Source organism: Cibotium barometz, chromosome 39 (assembly GCF_041138505.1).
Source record: "Cibotium barometz isolate CiBa-2024 chromosome 39, ASM4113850v1, whole genome shotgun sequence".
Lineage (NCBI taxonomy): Eukaryota > Viridiplantae > Streptophyta > Polypodiopsida > Cyatheales > Cibotiaceae > Cibotium > Cibotium barometz.
This window is the reverse complement of record NC_141084.1, coordinates 38,163,320-38,178,900: the sequence shown is the minus strand read 5'-3', so window position 1 is coordinate 38,178,900 and position 15,581 is coordinate 38,163,320. Positions and strand designations below refer to the sequence as shown.

Here is a 15,581-nt window from a genome sequence, read left to right as displayed (position 1 = left end):
CTTTATGCATAAAGTGTATGCATTAGAGCCTATGCACAGGCTCTATGCATAAGAGCCTATGCACAGGCTCTATGCATAAACTCTATGCATAAGCGCTATGCATAGGCTCTATGCATAGAGTGTATACATAAGAGCCTATGTATAAGCTCTATGCATAGGCTCTATACGTAGGCTCTATGCATAGAGCGTATAAATCTCTATGCATCACTTCTATGCATAGGCTCTATACGTAGGCTCTATGCATATCACTCTCTATACGTAGGCTCTATGTATAGAGCCTATGAATAGAGCGTAGGCTCTATGCATAGCTCGTACGTGTAATCATAGAGCCTATGCATAGTGTGTAGGCTCTATGCATAGTGCACATGTGTAAGCTTTATTCATAAGAGCATATGCGTAGGGCCTATGAATAAGCTCTATGCATATAAGAACCTATGCATAGGCTCTATGCTTATAAGAGATTTATACACATAGAGCCTATGCATAGGGTCTACGCATGCAAGATTATGCATAGATCCTATGCATAGCGCTTTATGCATAGGCTCTATGCATAGAGTCTATGTATAGAGCTTTATGCATAAGAGCCTATGTGTAGGCACTATGCACAAAGACTTTATGCATATCTATTTATGAATGTTTTATAATGCTTAACAATTGACGCTTATGTATGTATTTGGTTTGGGTTATATGTATAGGTAATTTTTTATTGACCCATCAGTGCGGCGGGGGAGGACCCATATGTCATGAACCTGCTCAATATCATCAACCAAAGATATGGGCAGCAATCATGGACTCAGTTTTCACAAACAAATGTATGTTTTAACATCCCTTTTTGTATACACTGATGAGTTCATCCTCCACGAGACAGTCCACTCCATTGATAGGTGCAGCCGATTGTAAGTCCCATCACACTATGGTTGTGATGAGCCTACACCATCAATGTCGACGACTAGACCCACTCTGGCTCCCTCACATCTATCTTCACCACGGTGTCATAGGGAGTATCGTACATTCGCGTCAGGCATCCCTATTATAGTGGTATCGACAGCACCGATTCCTAGCTTTCTCACATAAGGCAATCCCTATATATAGACACAGTTTTCTCTCTGCGAACCTACCCTAGGCATTCCTCATTTTATCAGAGCGTCAGGTGGCATCCCTACCATAGGAAAAGGATAACAGAGAGGAAGAGAGAAGCAAAAGATTGTCATCAATTATGTTAACCGTAGTGGGGTTAGAATGAATTTGGTTCTTCATATGAGGAAAGTGTTGCACGACCAGATGCGTAATAGGTGCAGTTGCCAAGAGGCGGCGGGAGTTTTCGGAGGCCTTCTCGCGGTTTTCCACTAGTATGGGGGTCTGGTAGACCTAGTAAGCCAAGGAGAAGCAGGGTGTAGCACTAGGTCTCTCGAGTCATCTCCCCAATGGGGGGGTTCATCACCCACTCATTTTAAGCCACCCCCGAGGAGATCCATCCCACCATTTGATCTAGGAACCCTACCATATAATGTGGATGTCGATGGGGCCCACGTGATGGATTCTAGAGGGAAGCAAGTCATCAATAGATTTATGTACTTGCTAACTTGAAGTTCACAAACTCCTTTAGGAAGTGGAAAGAATAGGATGAGCCCTCAAAAAAATATGTTATTGATGTGCTCAAGACTAAGTTTGTTGTTCCACATGCGAGCCTCACCTTCTCAGAGGACTAGATAAAGATGAGGATAAATATTTTGCTTTCTCTAATAGAAAAGTAAACATTAAGAGAGCGGCCAAGAACAACATGGAGAAGCCAAGCGTTTTCTCTCAAGAGAGGAGTGCAGGCATGCGCAAAGCTTTGTGAGGAAGAATCCAAGTGCTTTTCAACAACAAGCGACGACAAGTGATTCATGACTATGGAAGTGAGGAGCATCACACTTTGGCTCGGGAGGAAAATTCTCCTTTATTGCTCGCTTTCTAAGTATCTAATTTTTTTTGTTTTTCTTTATTTAATCTAATTTGGTTTTAAGATGTATTATTTCTTTTAAACTATATTGTTTCTTTTAATTATTTTTTGTAGAGGGAGGTTGTTGGTGTGGCCCAACAAAAGGAGAGTATGATTATGGATATAGAGCCCCCCCCCCCCCCCCGTTCACAATTCTAGGCTTGGATGCGTATGTGAGGTCTACGTTTGAATGAGTCAGTTTTGGAGACTCAAGCTGACGAAGTAAGTAACACATAAGCCCGTCTCTTATTTATATGTAATTGTCTTTTATTTTTTTTATACTTACCTTAATCTTGTTTACATATATGTAAGATGAAGGGAAAGAGGAAGAGGAAGATCTAGACTATGAACGTGAAGTGGGTGAAGCATGTGAAGACGAAGACAAGTCGGAGAAATGTGATGAGGATTTTGATTAACCTCCTCTTCCTTAATTTTTTTGTATATGGCCAAAGGCCTTACCAATCAAGCAATATAATATATATTTTGTTCACTTGCATGTATATTTAAAAAAAGGGCTAGGAAAGACTAGGGAGTCCTGTGATGACTCCCCATTCTATCCCAGCTGTTTTTCTTTCCACGCCAATGATCATTGCTCACAGCAGTGAAATATTACTGTAGAGCAGTAAAATTTCACTGCTATTTTTGCTTCTGAGTAACGATCCCGTTGCAGCAAAAATAGCAGCGTGTTTAGCAGAGAAATAGGCCCACCATCTCCATACCCTTGTAGTTGTAAACGCGTTTCTATTTTCTCTTCTAGAACCTCATTCTATGTGTGAGTTAAAGATGCCTTGCCTTACGTAAGACATGAAATTAATGGTACATGTAGCATGTTGATCCAATGAAGGATAAATAAGAATCCAAGAGTTATGCTTTTCATGCTTGAGTTTTCAACAATACTTATAGTTTCTTAAAGTTTGTAGAAATTTCTTTTAAAGAAATACTATTGCTTTGTAAGAAATGATCAAGATTAAGAAAAATTTGATTAACTAATGCTAAGTCTTCTCAAGATTTTATTTATGTACTTAATCTTTGTAAACTTTATAAATTTGCACCAAGGTTTCTCTAAACTCCACTCTACACAACAAACTCTATCTAAATTTGCAAAACGATAAATCGCACATAAATGTGCTTAAATCTACATTAGAACTGCAATCTACACATAAATTTTCTCAAATCTAAAACATAACTATAATCTACACACTTTCTTGATAAACTTTGCACCAAGATTTACACAGCAACCACCAATCTCCCAAATTGCCAAGAATCTAAAGAAACTAGGCAAGTGCTTAAGGAAACTAGGGTTTATGAAAAGATTTGATGAGAGAAATCACTAATTAAGAAAATTGTAGACTAAACTCAGAGGATAGGATTTTTGAAAATAGTGATTAGCATATATTCAAAAATGAATAATGCTAATCTCATGCTAATCAAGAACTTAACTCAAAATGATTAAGTCTTAATCACTACCAAGATCAAAACCAAAAGCTATCAAGATCAAAGCAAAGCTCTAATATCAATGCAAGAAAGGGGATTTGGGATGGGTAGAACTTAATGGTGGTTGGTGTCCTCACACCTAGACTCATTGCTTGGAGTCCCATATGTTACTCCTCCTCGATGTCGAGAGTAGCCAAAGGTTCATGAAGAAATCTATGAAAGCTTGTGTAAGAAGCTAATAGTAGCTCCAAGAAACTTAAGTTAAAATGTATAATATATCAAAAGGTACAAAAAGAACATACGCCATGTGTCATTTATAGTCCCAAGGCCACATGTAGCCTAATCCCATACGTATAAAGATGCCCTAAGTCCCATGTGCCTAGGCCCACGTCCCATGTGTATGTGCATACTAAAATGCCTTCAGTACTCTCTCTCTCTCTCTCTCTCTCTCTCTCTCTCTCTCTCTCTCTCTCTCTCCCCTATAAAAAAACTATATATATATGTGTATACTAAATATATAGATATTTAGTTTTTATATTGGCAATACACACATAAATATAAGTTTTTGTGTGTGTGTGTGTGTGTTTTGACAATACACATACACACACACATAAGTGTGTGTGTGTGTGTGTTTGTTATATATATATTTTTATATAATGTATAAATATATGTCACATTAGATAAAAATTCCATCCATTATACAAAACAACATACCTAAGATACTTAAAAGCATATTAAAAACCATATCTTTAGGATAAAAATTATAAATAAAAAGCAACTAATATTATTAATTGTCTTGAGCACCTTGTAGCTTGCATGCTCAAACTTGCAATAAGCACCAAGAAAAGAAAAATGATAAACTCTTATTTCATTCCTACCTTTTGAAGATAATTTGTAGCAAAAACCAAAATCAATGAGAGAGAGTGTGTGTATATACACGTATAATCTTTTTTTCTTTTTCTTTCTCATTAGAGCATGTGATAATTTGTAGCAAAAACCAAAATCTAATGAGAGAGAAAGTGTGTATATACACGTATAATCTTTTTTTTTTCTTTCTCATTAGAGCATGTGAGAAACATGTCAGCAACATATAAAATGATGACCAAAAAGTAATATTTCTTCCTCTACATAGAGGGTACTCTCAGTTGGACTATTACAAAAACCATTTGTAAGCAAGTATACATTTATCTTCTCATACCATGCACTAGTAGCCTACTTAATGTCCTATAAAGATTTTTTTAACCTACATACTTTAGACTCTTGTCTCCTTCTCAATAAAACCATGAGGCTGAGATATATAAACCTCCTCATGTAAATCACCATTCAAGAAGGAAATCTTGATACAATCCAACCATGATGCACTGGCAATGTATTAATACACATGATTGTGGTCTTATGAGACGTGGGTGTAAAGGCCTCATCTTATTCTATGCCCTTCTCCTAAGCATAACCCTTTGCAACAACAGTAAGCCTTGCCTTATAGCGGTCAATGCTACCATCAACTTTATGCTTTAGCTCATAAACCCACTTCGTATACTAATGGCCTTTTTACCATAAGGGCAAACCTGCTAAATATCAATTGTCATTTTTGAGGATTGAGCCGTATTCCTCATTGATGGCTTACATCAAGGTTTTACATGCTAACGAACATGTCGTTAAAAATCATGCAACCAACATGTAGTTAAAAATCATGCAACCATTATGTCGTTAAAATCCTACAAGAGCACACCTAGTTGACTATAGTGAAATGCTTAATGCAAGGCAATTTCAAAATGAGTAGAACATGGTGTGGCATTTTGAATGTATAGTGTGGGCATGTGATGCTTCAAATTTAGCATTGCTAAGCTTACCACATCAAATATGAAAGTGCACAGGTAGTTTACTAGTAGTGAGAAACTACGAGTCTTATCAAGGCATTACCAAAAAGCTCTAGAAGATTGTGTGGCATTTTGAATGTATGTTGGCACAGTTTTGAATGTATTTTGGGATGGTTTTGTGAGGATATTAAACTTATGAATTCTTTTGATCGTTGCGATTTTTGTGTGGGTATATGATAGCTACCTTATGAGATTGCATGGAATTTTGGAAGGCATTGTAGCACCCATTTATGAGCTAAATAAATAAATTTGTTGAAATTTATTTTCTCAACTAGCTTGATTTTTTAATCCTATTCGCGTAGGCTTGCTCAGACGACCTGTTCCATAAATTTTGAGTACTAAGATGACCTTGTTTCGATGCGATTTGTAGCTTGCATCGATATGATTTTGGTCGTGTTTTGATGCGGTTTGCAAGTTGCATCAATGCAATCACATCCATGCAAGCTGCAAATCACATCAAAACAAGGTCATGTTGGTACTCATAGATTGTGGAACAGGTCGTCTGAGAATACCTTCACGAACAGAATTATAAAATCAAGCCATTTGTGAAAATCGATCTCTGATCCTCCAACTTTATTCTCCAAAACATCTAAAACTTGATGCAAAACATCGATACTTAAAATTTGTGGAATAGGTTGTCTAAGCATGCCTTCACGAACAAAATCATAAAATCAGGCCATTTGTGAAATTTGATCCCCAATCCTCTAACTTTTTTCTCCAAAGCATCTGAAACTTGATGCAAAACATCAAGTTTTGTGGGTGAAGATGATGTTTTGTATCAACTTTACCACCACAAAACATCAAGTTTTGTGGTAAAGATGATGTTTTGCATCAACTTTAATGCAAAACATCAAGTTTTGTGGAAAAGTTGATGTTTTGCATCAACTTGATACAAAACATTAACTTTGGTAAAAACGTTGATGTTTTCCATCAAAGCTGATGCAAAACATCAACCTTCTACACAAAATTGCATCAACTTTTCCACAAAACTTGATGTTTTGCAATCAACTTCATGTAAAACATCAACTCTTAGTAAAACATCAACTTTTACCTGAAAAGTTGTTATTCCGCATAAAGTTGGCTGCAAAATTATCGTTACCATGTGTAGTAACCAACAAGATTCAAACCCAAGTCCCCACCTCATATTTTACATCAACAAAAAAATATTTCGGAGAGTATAATTGTTTTCTTAAAGCGAGCTTTTTCATGCTTTTTCTAAACTCGTTAACAACTAAAATTGCCATTTTTAACGCATTTTTCTCACATCAAGGACACATTTTTTCTTTAAAAATGAGTGTGTAACTTTTTTTAAAATTAGACATCTTTTAAATATAAGCTTATTCATAATATTTTGAAATTTATCTATGCATAACAAACTCTCCCAAAAAAACTATATATTTATTTATTTTTAAATTTTGATACTCAAGAGCTTCAAAATGGATTTTAATACTACTCTCATCAAGAGCTAAAATAGGATTTTATAATTAAGATCTTAATTGTCTGAAGATAACACTTCTGTAATATATTCATATACACTAATACTTTTTTATAGTTGTACTATATTTATATAAACTAGTAGTTTTTTATAGTTCTAATATATTCATATAAATTGATAACACTTTAAATGTAATATATTCATATAAACTGATAGTTTTTTATAGTTGCACTTTATAGCTCATCCTCAATCATGCAAAATAGGTTCCTCTTCTACTAGCAACCATGGTATATAAATATATGGATGGTAAGTCAAAGGTGTGGTTTACCATGCCTTTTGGCAAGGTGTTATACACTTAAACAAAAATTGTGCAGTCTTCTAAGATTGTGTTTTGTGTACACATGTGATGCTCTCAAGGTTTTACATGCTAACGAACATGTCATCAAAATTCATGTAACCATCATGAGACCCAATCAATGGATTATTCCACCTTCCCGACACAACAATCATGCAACCAACATGTCGTTAAAATCGTGCAAGAGCACACCTAGTTAACTAGAGAGAAACTCTTAACCCAAGGCAATTTAAAAATGAGTAGAACGTGGTGTGGCATTTTGAATGTATTGTGGGTTTCTGAGGATAAGAAGCCTACATTGCACTTTATAGTGGGGAATGTGATGCTTCAAATTTAGCCTTGCGATAACAAGCTTATCACATAAGCTCTAGAATAAAGGCATTGCCAAAAAGCTCTAGAAGTTTGTGTGGCATTTTGAATGTATTTGGCACGGTTTTATGAGGATAAAAAACTTACGAATTCTTTTGATCATTACTATATTTGTGTGGGCATATGATAGCTACCTTATGATTAAATGTAAAAGTCTGCGAGGTGCAGAGAAACTTTAGTCTTGCCAAGGTAGCGTGGCATTTTGGAAGGCTAAATGAATGAATTAGTTGTCATTCTTATCTCAAAAGAAGAAAGCAGGAAAAAAATTTGCACGAGGCTGTATGGAAATCATTCTATCGAATCAGTTCAGCTCTTGGCGGCGAAGGGGGCCTGGAGCTGGGCGACGGTGGGGATAGAGACCTTGAAGGCCTGCGAGAGGACGGCGGAGGGGATGCCGGAGCCGAAGAGGGTGGCGGGGAGGGAGACGGTGCCGGGGTTGGAGCTGCTGAAGGAGGCCAAGGCGAAGGCCTTGCTGTAAGAGCTGGGGTTCAGCTGGAAGTGCACGAGCCCTTTGGGAAAAACGAAGAGGTCGCCCTTGTGGAGCGTCTGATTGAAGAAGTGACCAGCGCTGTCGACCAGGCCTACCATGACGCTGCCGTCGACCACGTAGAAGAGCTCGGTGGCGCGCGGGTGGGCGTGGGGAGTGTTTTGGGAGCCCGGCTGGAACTCCAGGAGAGCGGCGGAGATGCCCAGGCCGCTCAGCGCCGGAAAGGCGTCCTCGAAGGCCTTGATGGGCTTGAAGGCGCCCGCCGCCGCGTTGGGCCCCCCACGGAAGCCCGTGAAGGTGAAGAAATTGCCATCCAGCATGCTGGCGTTCATGCCCGCAGGCACTGAGAAGTCCGTGGTCAGCTCCGGGTCGCTGGCGCCCGCCATCTGGGGCACCGCCAACGCTAACGCTGCTGCGCACATGAGCAAGGCATGGGAGAACATGGCCATCCTAACGACGGACGTTGATGATGCTGGTGCTGGAGGATTGAATGTAATTGGACGCAGTACGACGCTGATAAGTTTGAAGATGATGAGTGGCCAGATATATATATATATATATGCTTTGGCAGCAGAGAAAGAGCGGAAGTTCCAAAGACTCCAGCAGCCGGCACCTGTTCCACGATCGCCACTTGGAAGGCTCGCGACACAGTTGAGCATTATGGAGTAGGGAGTGGCCTTTCCCGGCCGTCATTGCCGCCGGGAGAAGAGACAAAGTGGAGATCGCGTGTATGACGGCCGACCTAGAGATCGTGCATTCTTGTGACACGTCAGTATTCTGCAGAAGAGATCGCTTGCCACATCAGCATTCTGCACTGCCTACCGAGTTGGCAGATTCTATCTTGGACCATTCTGCAAAATAAACCTGGAGGGCGCCTCCCTCGACGGTACGAGCCAGTGTTCGAAAAAAACCCGGGTATAATGTAATTTGCACCTGAAGATTTTTAAAATTACCTTCAAATTTGAAACTTAAGGGTATAAAAACCTGCAGATTTTGAGGGGTTGTAGAACAAAAACCTTCAAAATTTGAAAATTTTGTTTATAAATAATTTCACAATTTTTAGATGAAGGTTTTTTACTTTCTGGGAAAATAGTTTTTTTCGAACACTGGTACGAGCTGGCCGGTAAAGCCAATGCGACCACGCGCGCGCACATACACGGAATGGGGTGCACAAAGTTGGGCATGAGCCTCCCCCTCCAATCACAATCACATGCTAAAGTAAGACGGTTGGGGTCCCACAGGGATTCCAAAATAGTTGGCTCACTTGGCATCATGTGAATGTGACAGTCGGTGCTTTTTCTATATGTTAAAACCACTCACATCATGCATGGGTAGTTGGCTTCACACTACCTTCAATGTGTTTCAATGTGTCCAGACTCCACACACCGCCACTAACTCCTCGCCCACACAACAAAACAAGATGATCTCACTAATTGGCAAAAGATGAGGTAGGTTTAATATCTAAACTCATCAGAGAGACCATCAGTAAAAGGTGCATATCGGCTTGACACTTCCTAAGCTTGTTGGAATGACACTTCACGAAGTTAGAAGCACGTCGTAATTAGTTTGACTAAGATTTATAATTGATTGGTTTTGAGAGGAATGAGCATGTGTAACGGATCACCTTTGACCTAAACTAAGTCGTGCCAGAGGAGAGGAGCGTAGTGCACCTACTATCACTAGTGCTTAGGAAATTATCTTTGTGATGCTTACATGGACCCTATAATTTAGATTTTGACATGTTAATGGGAGATAACACCATGAGAGAAATATTTGCTAGAGGCTAGGTTTTTCAAGCAATCGAGGAGTTTTGAGTACACACCTCTTATGTTATAAATAGCTACATTCCTTTGGTTCATTAGGGAGAATATGGGCTAAAAATGGACCACAATTTATCCCTCTTATTAGCTAGATGTTGGGGCCACTACTAAAGTAATCCTAAGTTACTATGCTCTTTTTAGAGTAGTGTGCACTCCTCCCCACTTGCAAATCTCGTGGCCTAGTGGGGCCTAAAATTTGTAATTTTTCTTCCCTCCCAAAAGTCAAATATCTCTAAAAGAAGGCATCTTTTAATGTAAATATCTATTTTTCCTACTTGTTTCCCTCATTTAGGCTTTCCGCATGCTCTTGGATCCTCCAACCTTTCTCTTCTCCCTCATTTAGGCTTTTCGCATCCTCCACCCTTTTTCTTCTCCCTCATCTTGCTCTTTAATCCTCCAACTTGTAGCTTTCTCTTCTCCCTCCAACATATACTTTCTCTTCTCCCTCATCTTGCTCACCCATTCTTAGAGCTTCTTGGTCTTGGAGTCTTCAGTATGCAAATTTATCTTCTCTCTTTGCTTTCGTACCATTTCTTGAGGGCTTCTTATTCTTAGAGCTTACAACTTGCATCTTTTTCCTCTCTCTCATTTTCTTCACCCTATTCTAAGAAGAGATCTTGCACTTGGAACCTATAATTTACTACTTTATCCTCTCTCTCATTTTCTTCACCCTATTCTGAGAAGAGATCTTGCACTCGGAACCTATAATTTACTACTTTTTCCTCTCACATATTTCTCAACCAACCTTGGAGCTTCAATTTTAATGGCAAGATCAAGCCCAAGCGCTAGAAGGACCCCTTAATCTATGTCCTTTTATATTCTGCATAATGTTAGAGAGGAAGGTGTGTGCAGGCCCTTGCACTTCAAGGGGTGAATGATTAGATCACTTCAAGGTGAATGATTGGATCACAATGCAGCACTCATGTAGAGGAACTCATAGTGTGAAGAAGCAAAGAAGAAAATACCACTAGAAAGCACACATTTTAGAGTTAAAAATAGGCTATGATGGTGGGTGTGTTAAAATCTGGTGCCTGTCATGTCGTGTATGGGGCACATGTATGTGGAAGCAAGGTAGATGGAGCTTAGGATGTTATGAAATTGGAATGGATGAAGGCTAAGGTTACTAGGAGATGTGAATGGATGAATGTAAAAGCACGTCAATGGTCAAAAAGTAGGCACATGGAAGGTGCAAGGGTGCACAAGTCATGTGGGCATTTATGAACACATGGATGGCACAAGGGTGCATGGAGCATGTCGATAAGAGCTCTATGAGAGCTATAAATGGATGTAACAAACTCATTCTCTTAATGCAAAAAAGTGAATATGTGATTAGCCCTAATTCATATCTTGTTTATCTTCATTAGTGTCAACATTATGCTCTAGGTATGTCTTCTTCCATCTTTTTTCTAGGTGTGATGATGTTTCATGTCATGTCTTATGTTTATGTCAACCTTGGGATTGGGAAACCCTAAATTGGTGAAGATGTTCCTATATGTATATGGATGTGATGATGTCTATATTCATGTCCATAATGTTATGTCATGTTAATGTAATCACCTCTAGCCATCGATGATGTAGGCTAAGAGATATATGTGTATGTCTCCACCCATTAGGGGGGGGATGTCATGTCAATGGATGCCACATTACCTTTCAGGGATTATACCCATTTGGGCACCAAGGGGGGGGGGGGTGTTGAAATATTATCATGCCCCTATCATGTCATGCATGGGGCACATGTTTATGGAAGCAAGGTAGATGGAACCCCGGGGGATTCACTCTTATAATATCACGTGAGTGTACAAGAGGGCGGTTTTTTTGAAATGAGGCATAAGGTTATAAGGTAGGGGGTAAGGACATGTATTTAGGTGAGTACTAAATCTTAAATTTAAGTTAGGAGGAGGGGGCCTCAGTGGTTTTTCCTTTCATGGTGCATGTATGGTAATGATCTAATGATATCAAGAAACAATCACAACATGCTTCAATAATGATCTAATGATATCAAGAAACAATCACAACATGCTTCAATAATGATTCAAGTAGGTTGTGGTGATTTAGAGTGATGATTTCCTAGTAGTTAACATCTAATTGTTGGCAACATGCATGAATTACTTATGTTCTCAATAAGGTTCACACTAACATACTTTAATCTAAGGAGAGGTGGTATGTAAATGTTAGAGAAAAAACATAGATATAAGGAAGGGGGTGACAGTCATTTTTAAAGTATCCTTATAAGCCTAAACAAGGGGTGTTATCATCTTATGAGCATCATATATAGGGGGTTTTCTTGAGGTTCATGCATGTAGGTGACATCCCCCTTTATTGTGAGTAAATTCCACGGGGATGGAACTTAGGATGCCATGAAATTGGAATGGATGAGAACTAAGGTTATTAGGAGATGTGCATGGATGAATGTAAAAGGGAGTCACTGGTCAAAAATTAGGCACATGAAAAGTGCAAGGGTGCACAAGGCATGTGGGCATTTATAAACACATGGATGGCACAAGGGTGCACGTGTGCCGTCAAAATTTATTGTGCATAGTGAAGTTAAGAAAGGAGGACTCGAGAACTTCTTGTAGTGCTATTATTGCTCATCATAAATGAAGCTTGCCTATTGAATGGTCCAAATCTTTGTGAAGGTCAAACACTCTTCTCTGCATCATGAGTTAGAGAAATAGCTTCATATAGCGATAAGGTTTAAACAAGTTTACCTCTGCTTGGATGCCTTCGTCCAAATCATTTTTGTACTTGCACTGGAGAGTTTCTTCAGGCACTTTGTCAAGCATGCGAAGTTGTAAGAGTTATTGCTAGAAATAATCAGTGTATTGGGCAACTGTATCATAATTAGTCCATGTAAACTTACTCCAAGCACGACATACTTAAAGGTGAAACTGTGGGACAAAAGAAAATATTCTTTAAGTTTTTCCTAGAAGTCGACCCATGTGGTAGGCCAACTGTGCATGACATTCCACCATAAAGATGCTCTATCAACAATCAAGTGATTAGTTACACACTTAATCTTATCACTTTCAGAAAATGGCTCATTAGCAAAGTAGTCATCGAATTCATTTAACCATCATAAAATAGTGCAACCATTCTTCTTACCATCAAATTTGAAAAAAGTAAATGAATGATAACTTATCTTGGACTCTTTACAAGTCTGTTGGGCATCAAAAACAAGCTTGAGCACTTTGGCAAAGCAAATGTCTTCTAGTTCAAGCTCATGAAGACACTTTTTACGAGCAAGGAGATATTCAACAGCTTCAACAATGCTTTTCAGCTTCAAATTCTTTTGAATTAGAAGGTAACATTGCTCCAAAGAGGGCTCAGGGGGAGTGGTGAATTTGAATTAAAACCATTCGTTTCATCAAAAGTGGTGCGGGAGTCGGTATTGAGGAGAGGACGCGTCTCATGAGTATTTATTTTATAACTTGAATGAGAAATGGGAAAGTTGATTGCAAGATCTCGAGGAGGTGGATAGAAAGGATGAGATTTGTCATAGGTGGGTAGGGGCTCATAGGCTTTGGAGTAGACCAGAGATGACAATTTGTATTGCCAACTCCAAAAGCCTTCAATTTAGTGATGGTGAAGAAGTGATTGCATGGTTTGGTAGGGGCAAGGGGGTGGCAAGATTGGTAATGTAGAGGCCTACATTTGCAAGAGTTTTGTGTATGCATCTTGCAATGGACTTAACACATAAACAAAGGGGGATTGCAATGAAAACTAAAAACAAGTTTGATTTTTTTTTGGAGAAAGATATTTTAATTAAGAAGTATGGCATATAGATGTGCAAAAGGATGAGGTCGAAACAAAGGATGCGAGAAATTTTATGGAGCTTAATTTGGGTAGAAAAAAAAGGAGATATGGGGAACATAGAGAAAAAATTGGCAAAATTTTGTGGGCAAGAGGATTTGTGCAAAAAAGGGGAGGGTGAATCAGATAAAAGTAAAGAAGCTAGATAGTTCCCACATGCAAGGTTTGAAAAGGGGGTAAAGGGTATATAAGGAAAAGTTATTCACTCCCTTTAGTATCAAGAGATGAAAGCCGAGCCCTCGGCGGAGAGTGGGCTTATGCTTACCTTCTCTTCTCTATTTCCTGGCCCTGGGACCTGATGTCTGTGAGTGGCCCATCACATGCAGTGCTTACATTCATAATCAATTGGCATGCAGTGCTTACATTCATAATCAATTGGCATGCAGTGCTTAAATTCATAATCAATTAGCATGCTTCTCAATGTGCATTGGCTCTATTATAGGCTGCACACTTTCTCGAGGTTTAGTGCTGTAGGTTTTTCCATACACTTTTTTGCAAGCCTTGCTCTGGTACCACTGTTGTAAGAGGGGAATTCAAAAATCTTACACCTTACACCTCTCTTACAAACAATGACAAACATCTCCATCAACTCTCTCTCTCTCTCTCTCTCTCTCTCTCTCAAATCAAATAAATAAACTAAGTAGCACTACTACAAAATGATCCATTTCCGCCACCTACTTTTGACAATGGCCGCACCGTCAAAATGAGTGTCAATATAAACGTCACAAATGGACATCTAAATGAGCGTCGATATAAAGGTTAGAAATGGATGTCGAAATAAGTGTTGAGATAATTGTCAACATAAGGATCGATGAAAGTGTTGAAATAATTGTCGACGAAATCGTGTCAACATAAGGATCGATGAAAGTGTTGAAATAATTGTCGACGAAATCGTGTCAAATTTTTATTTTTTTATTTTTGTGTAACTTTAAAAAAACTCAAGTGTGCACCTGTTCTCATAGTCCTTATCAACCCAGTTTTTAGTTATTTTTCAAATAAATACAAAGATATGTAACACTAGTGATCCCAAATACAAGGATATATGTAACACTAATGATCCCAAATACAAGGATATATGTAGCAATATTTACAAAAAAATTTGACAACAATTATCTGTTAAAGCTCCCATTGATAGTCCCAAACAAGAAAACAAAAACAAAGTATTTCTTGGTAAATAAAAAATAAATAAGATATTATAGCTCATCATCGACTCTCTCATCCTTAGCTAGATCCATGGCTCCAAATACTTCTATTTCTAGAAATACCTCTCCATTTGCATCTTCGTTCACAATGGGTGTAGGCTCCTTTGTTGGAGTAGAAGGTAGTTCATCCGTATCGTTCTTTTCTATTGCAGTCATTAGAGGTGGTTGTTCTTCTATTTCTCCTTCAAATTCTGGATTTAGCTGTTGTATTTACTTATGGTTCAAGTTCTAGTTGTTGAATTACTATACCTTCATTTGATCCTTCTTCTAGTTGTTGAATTACTATACCTTCATTTGATCCTTCTTCTAGTTGTTCAACTAGATCAATGTCTGTTTCTTGTGCTTCTTAAGTGGGTTCCTCAACCTCTACTTCATTTGAGATTTCCATATCTTCAAATATTTGTTTACTGCATGGATCAATTTGGATGACAAACAACCACCTATGATCTCTCGGGTGGTCCACCTTGAAGACGACTTGCTCACAATGCTCTGATAGCACAAATGTGTCCCTATGGTTTATCCATATCTTTGTGGACTATACTTGGACTATACTATTTGTTTACTGCATGGATCAATTTGGATGACAAACAACCACCTATGATCTCTCGGGTGGTCCACCTTGAAGACGACCTGCTCACAATGCTCTGATAGCACAAATGTGTCCCTATGGTTTATCCATATCTTTGTGGACTATACTTGAACAAATATGCTCTTATCTATGTGCATGGTTTCTTGTGGTCCTTGAGTTACTACCTTGAACCACTTCACATCAAAAATGAATATAGAAAACTTTCTAAACCTAACCTTGATA

The 15,581-nt window shown here is 38.6% G+C and overlaps 1 protein-coding gene across 1 annotated transcript; it reads right to left on the bottom strand.

Annotated features, from left to right (window-relative positions):
• Window positions 1-7,342: 7,342 nt before the first annotated feature.
• LOC147616057 (putative germin-like protein 9-2) lies at window positions 7,343-8,527 on the bottom strand. The gene has a single exon (XM_086778069.1). It carries the CDS (start codon window positions 8,385-8,387, stop codon window positions 7,758-7,760), a length of 630 nt encoding a protein of 209 aa, XP_086634195.1. The 5' UTR covers window positions 8,388-8,527; the 3' UTR covers window positions 7,343-7,757.
• Window positions 8,528-15,581: the final 7,054 nt, after the last annotated feature.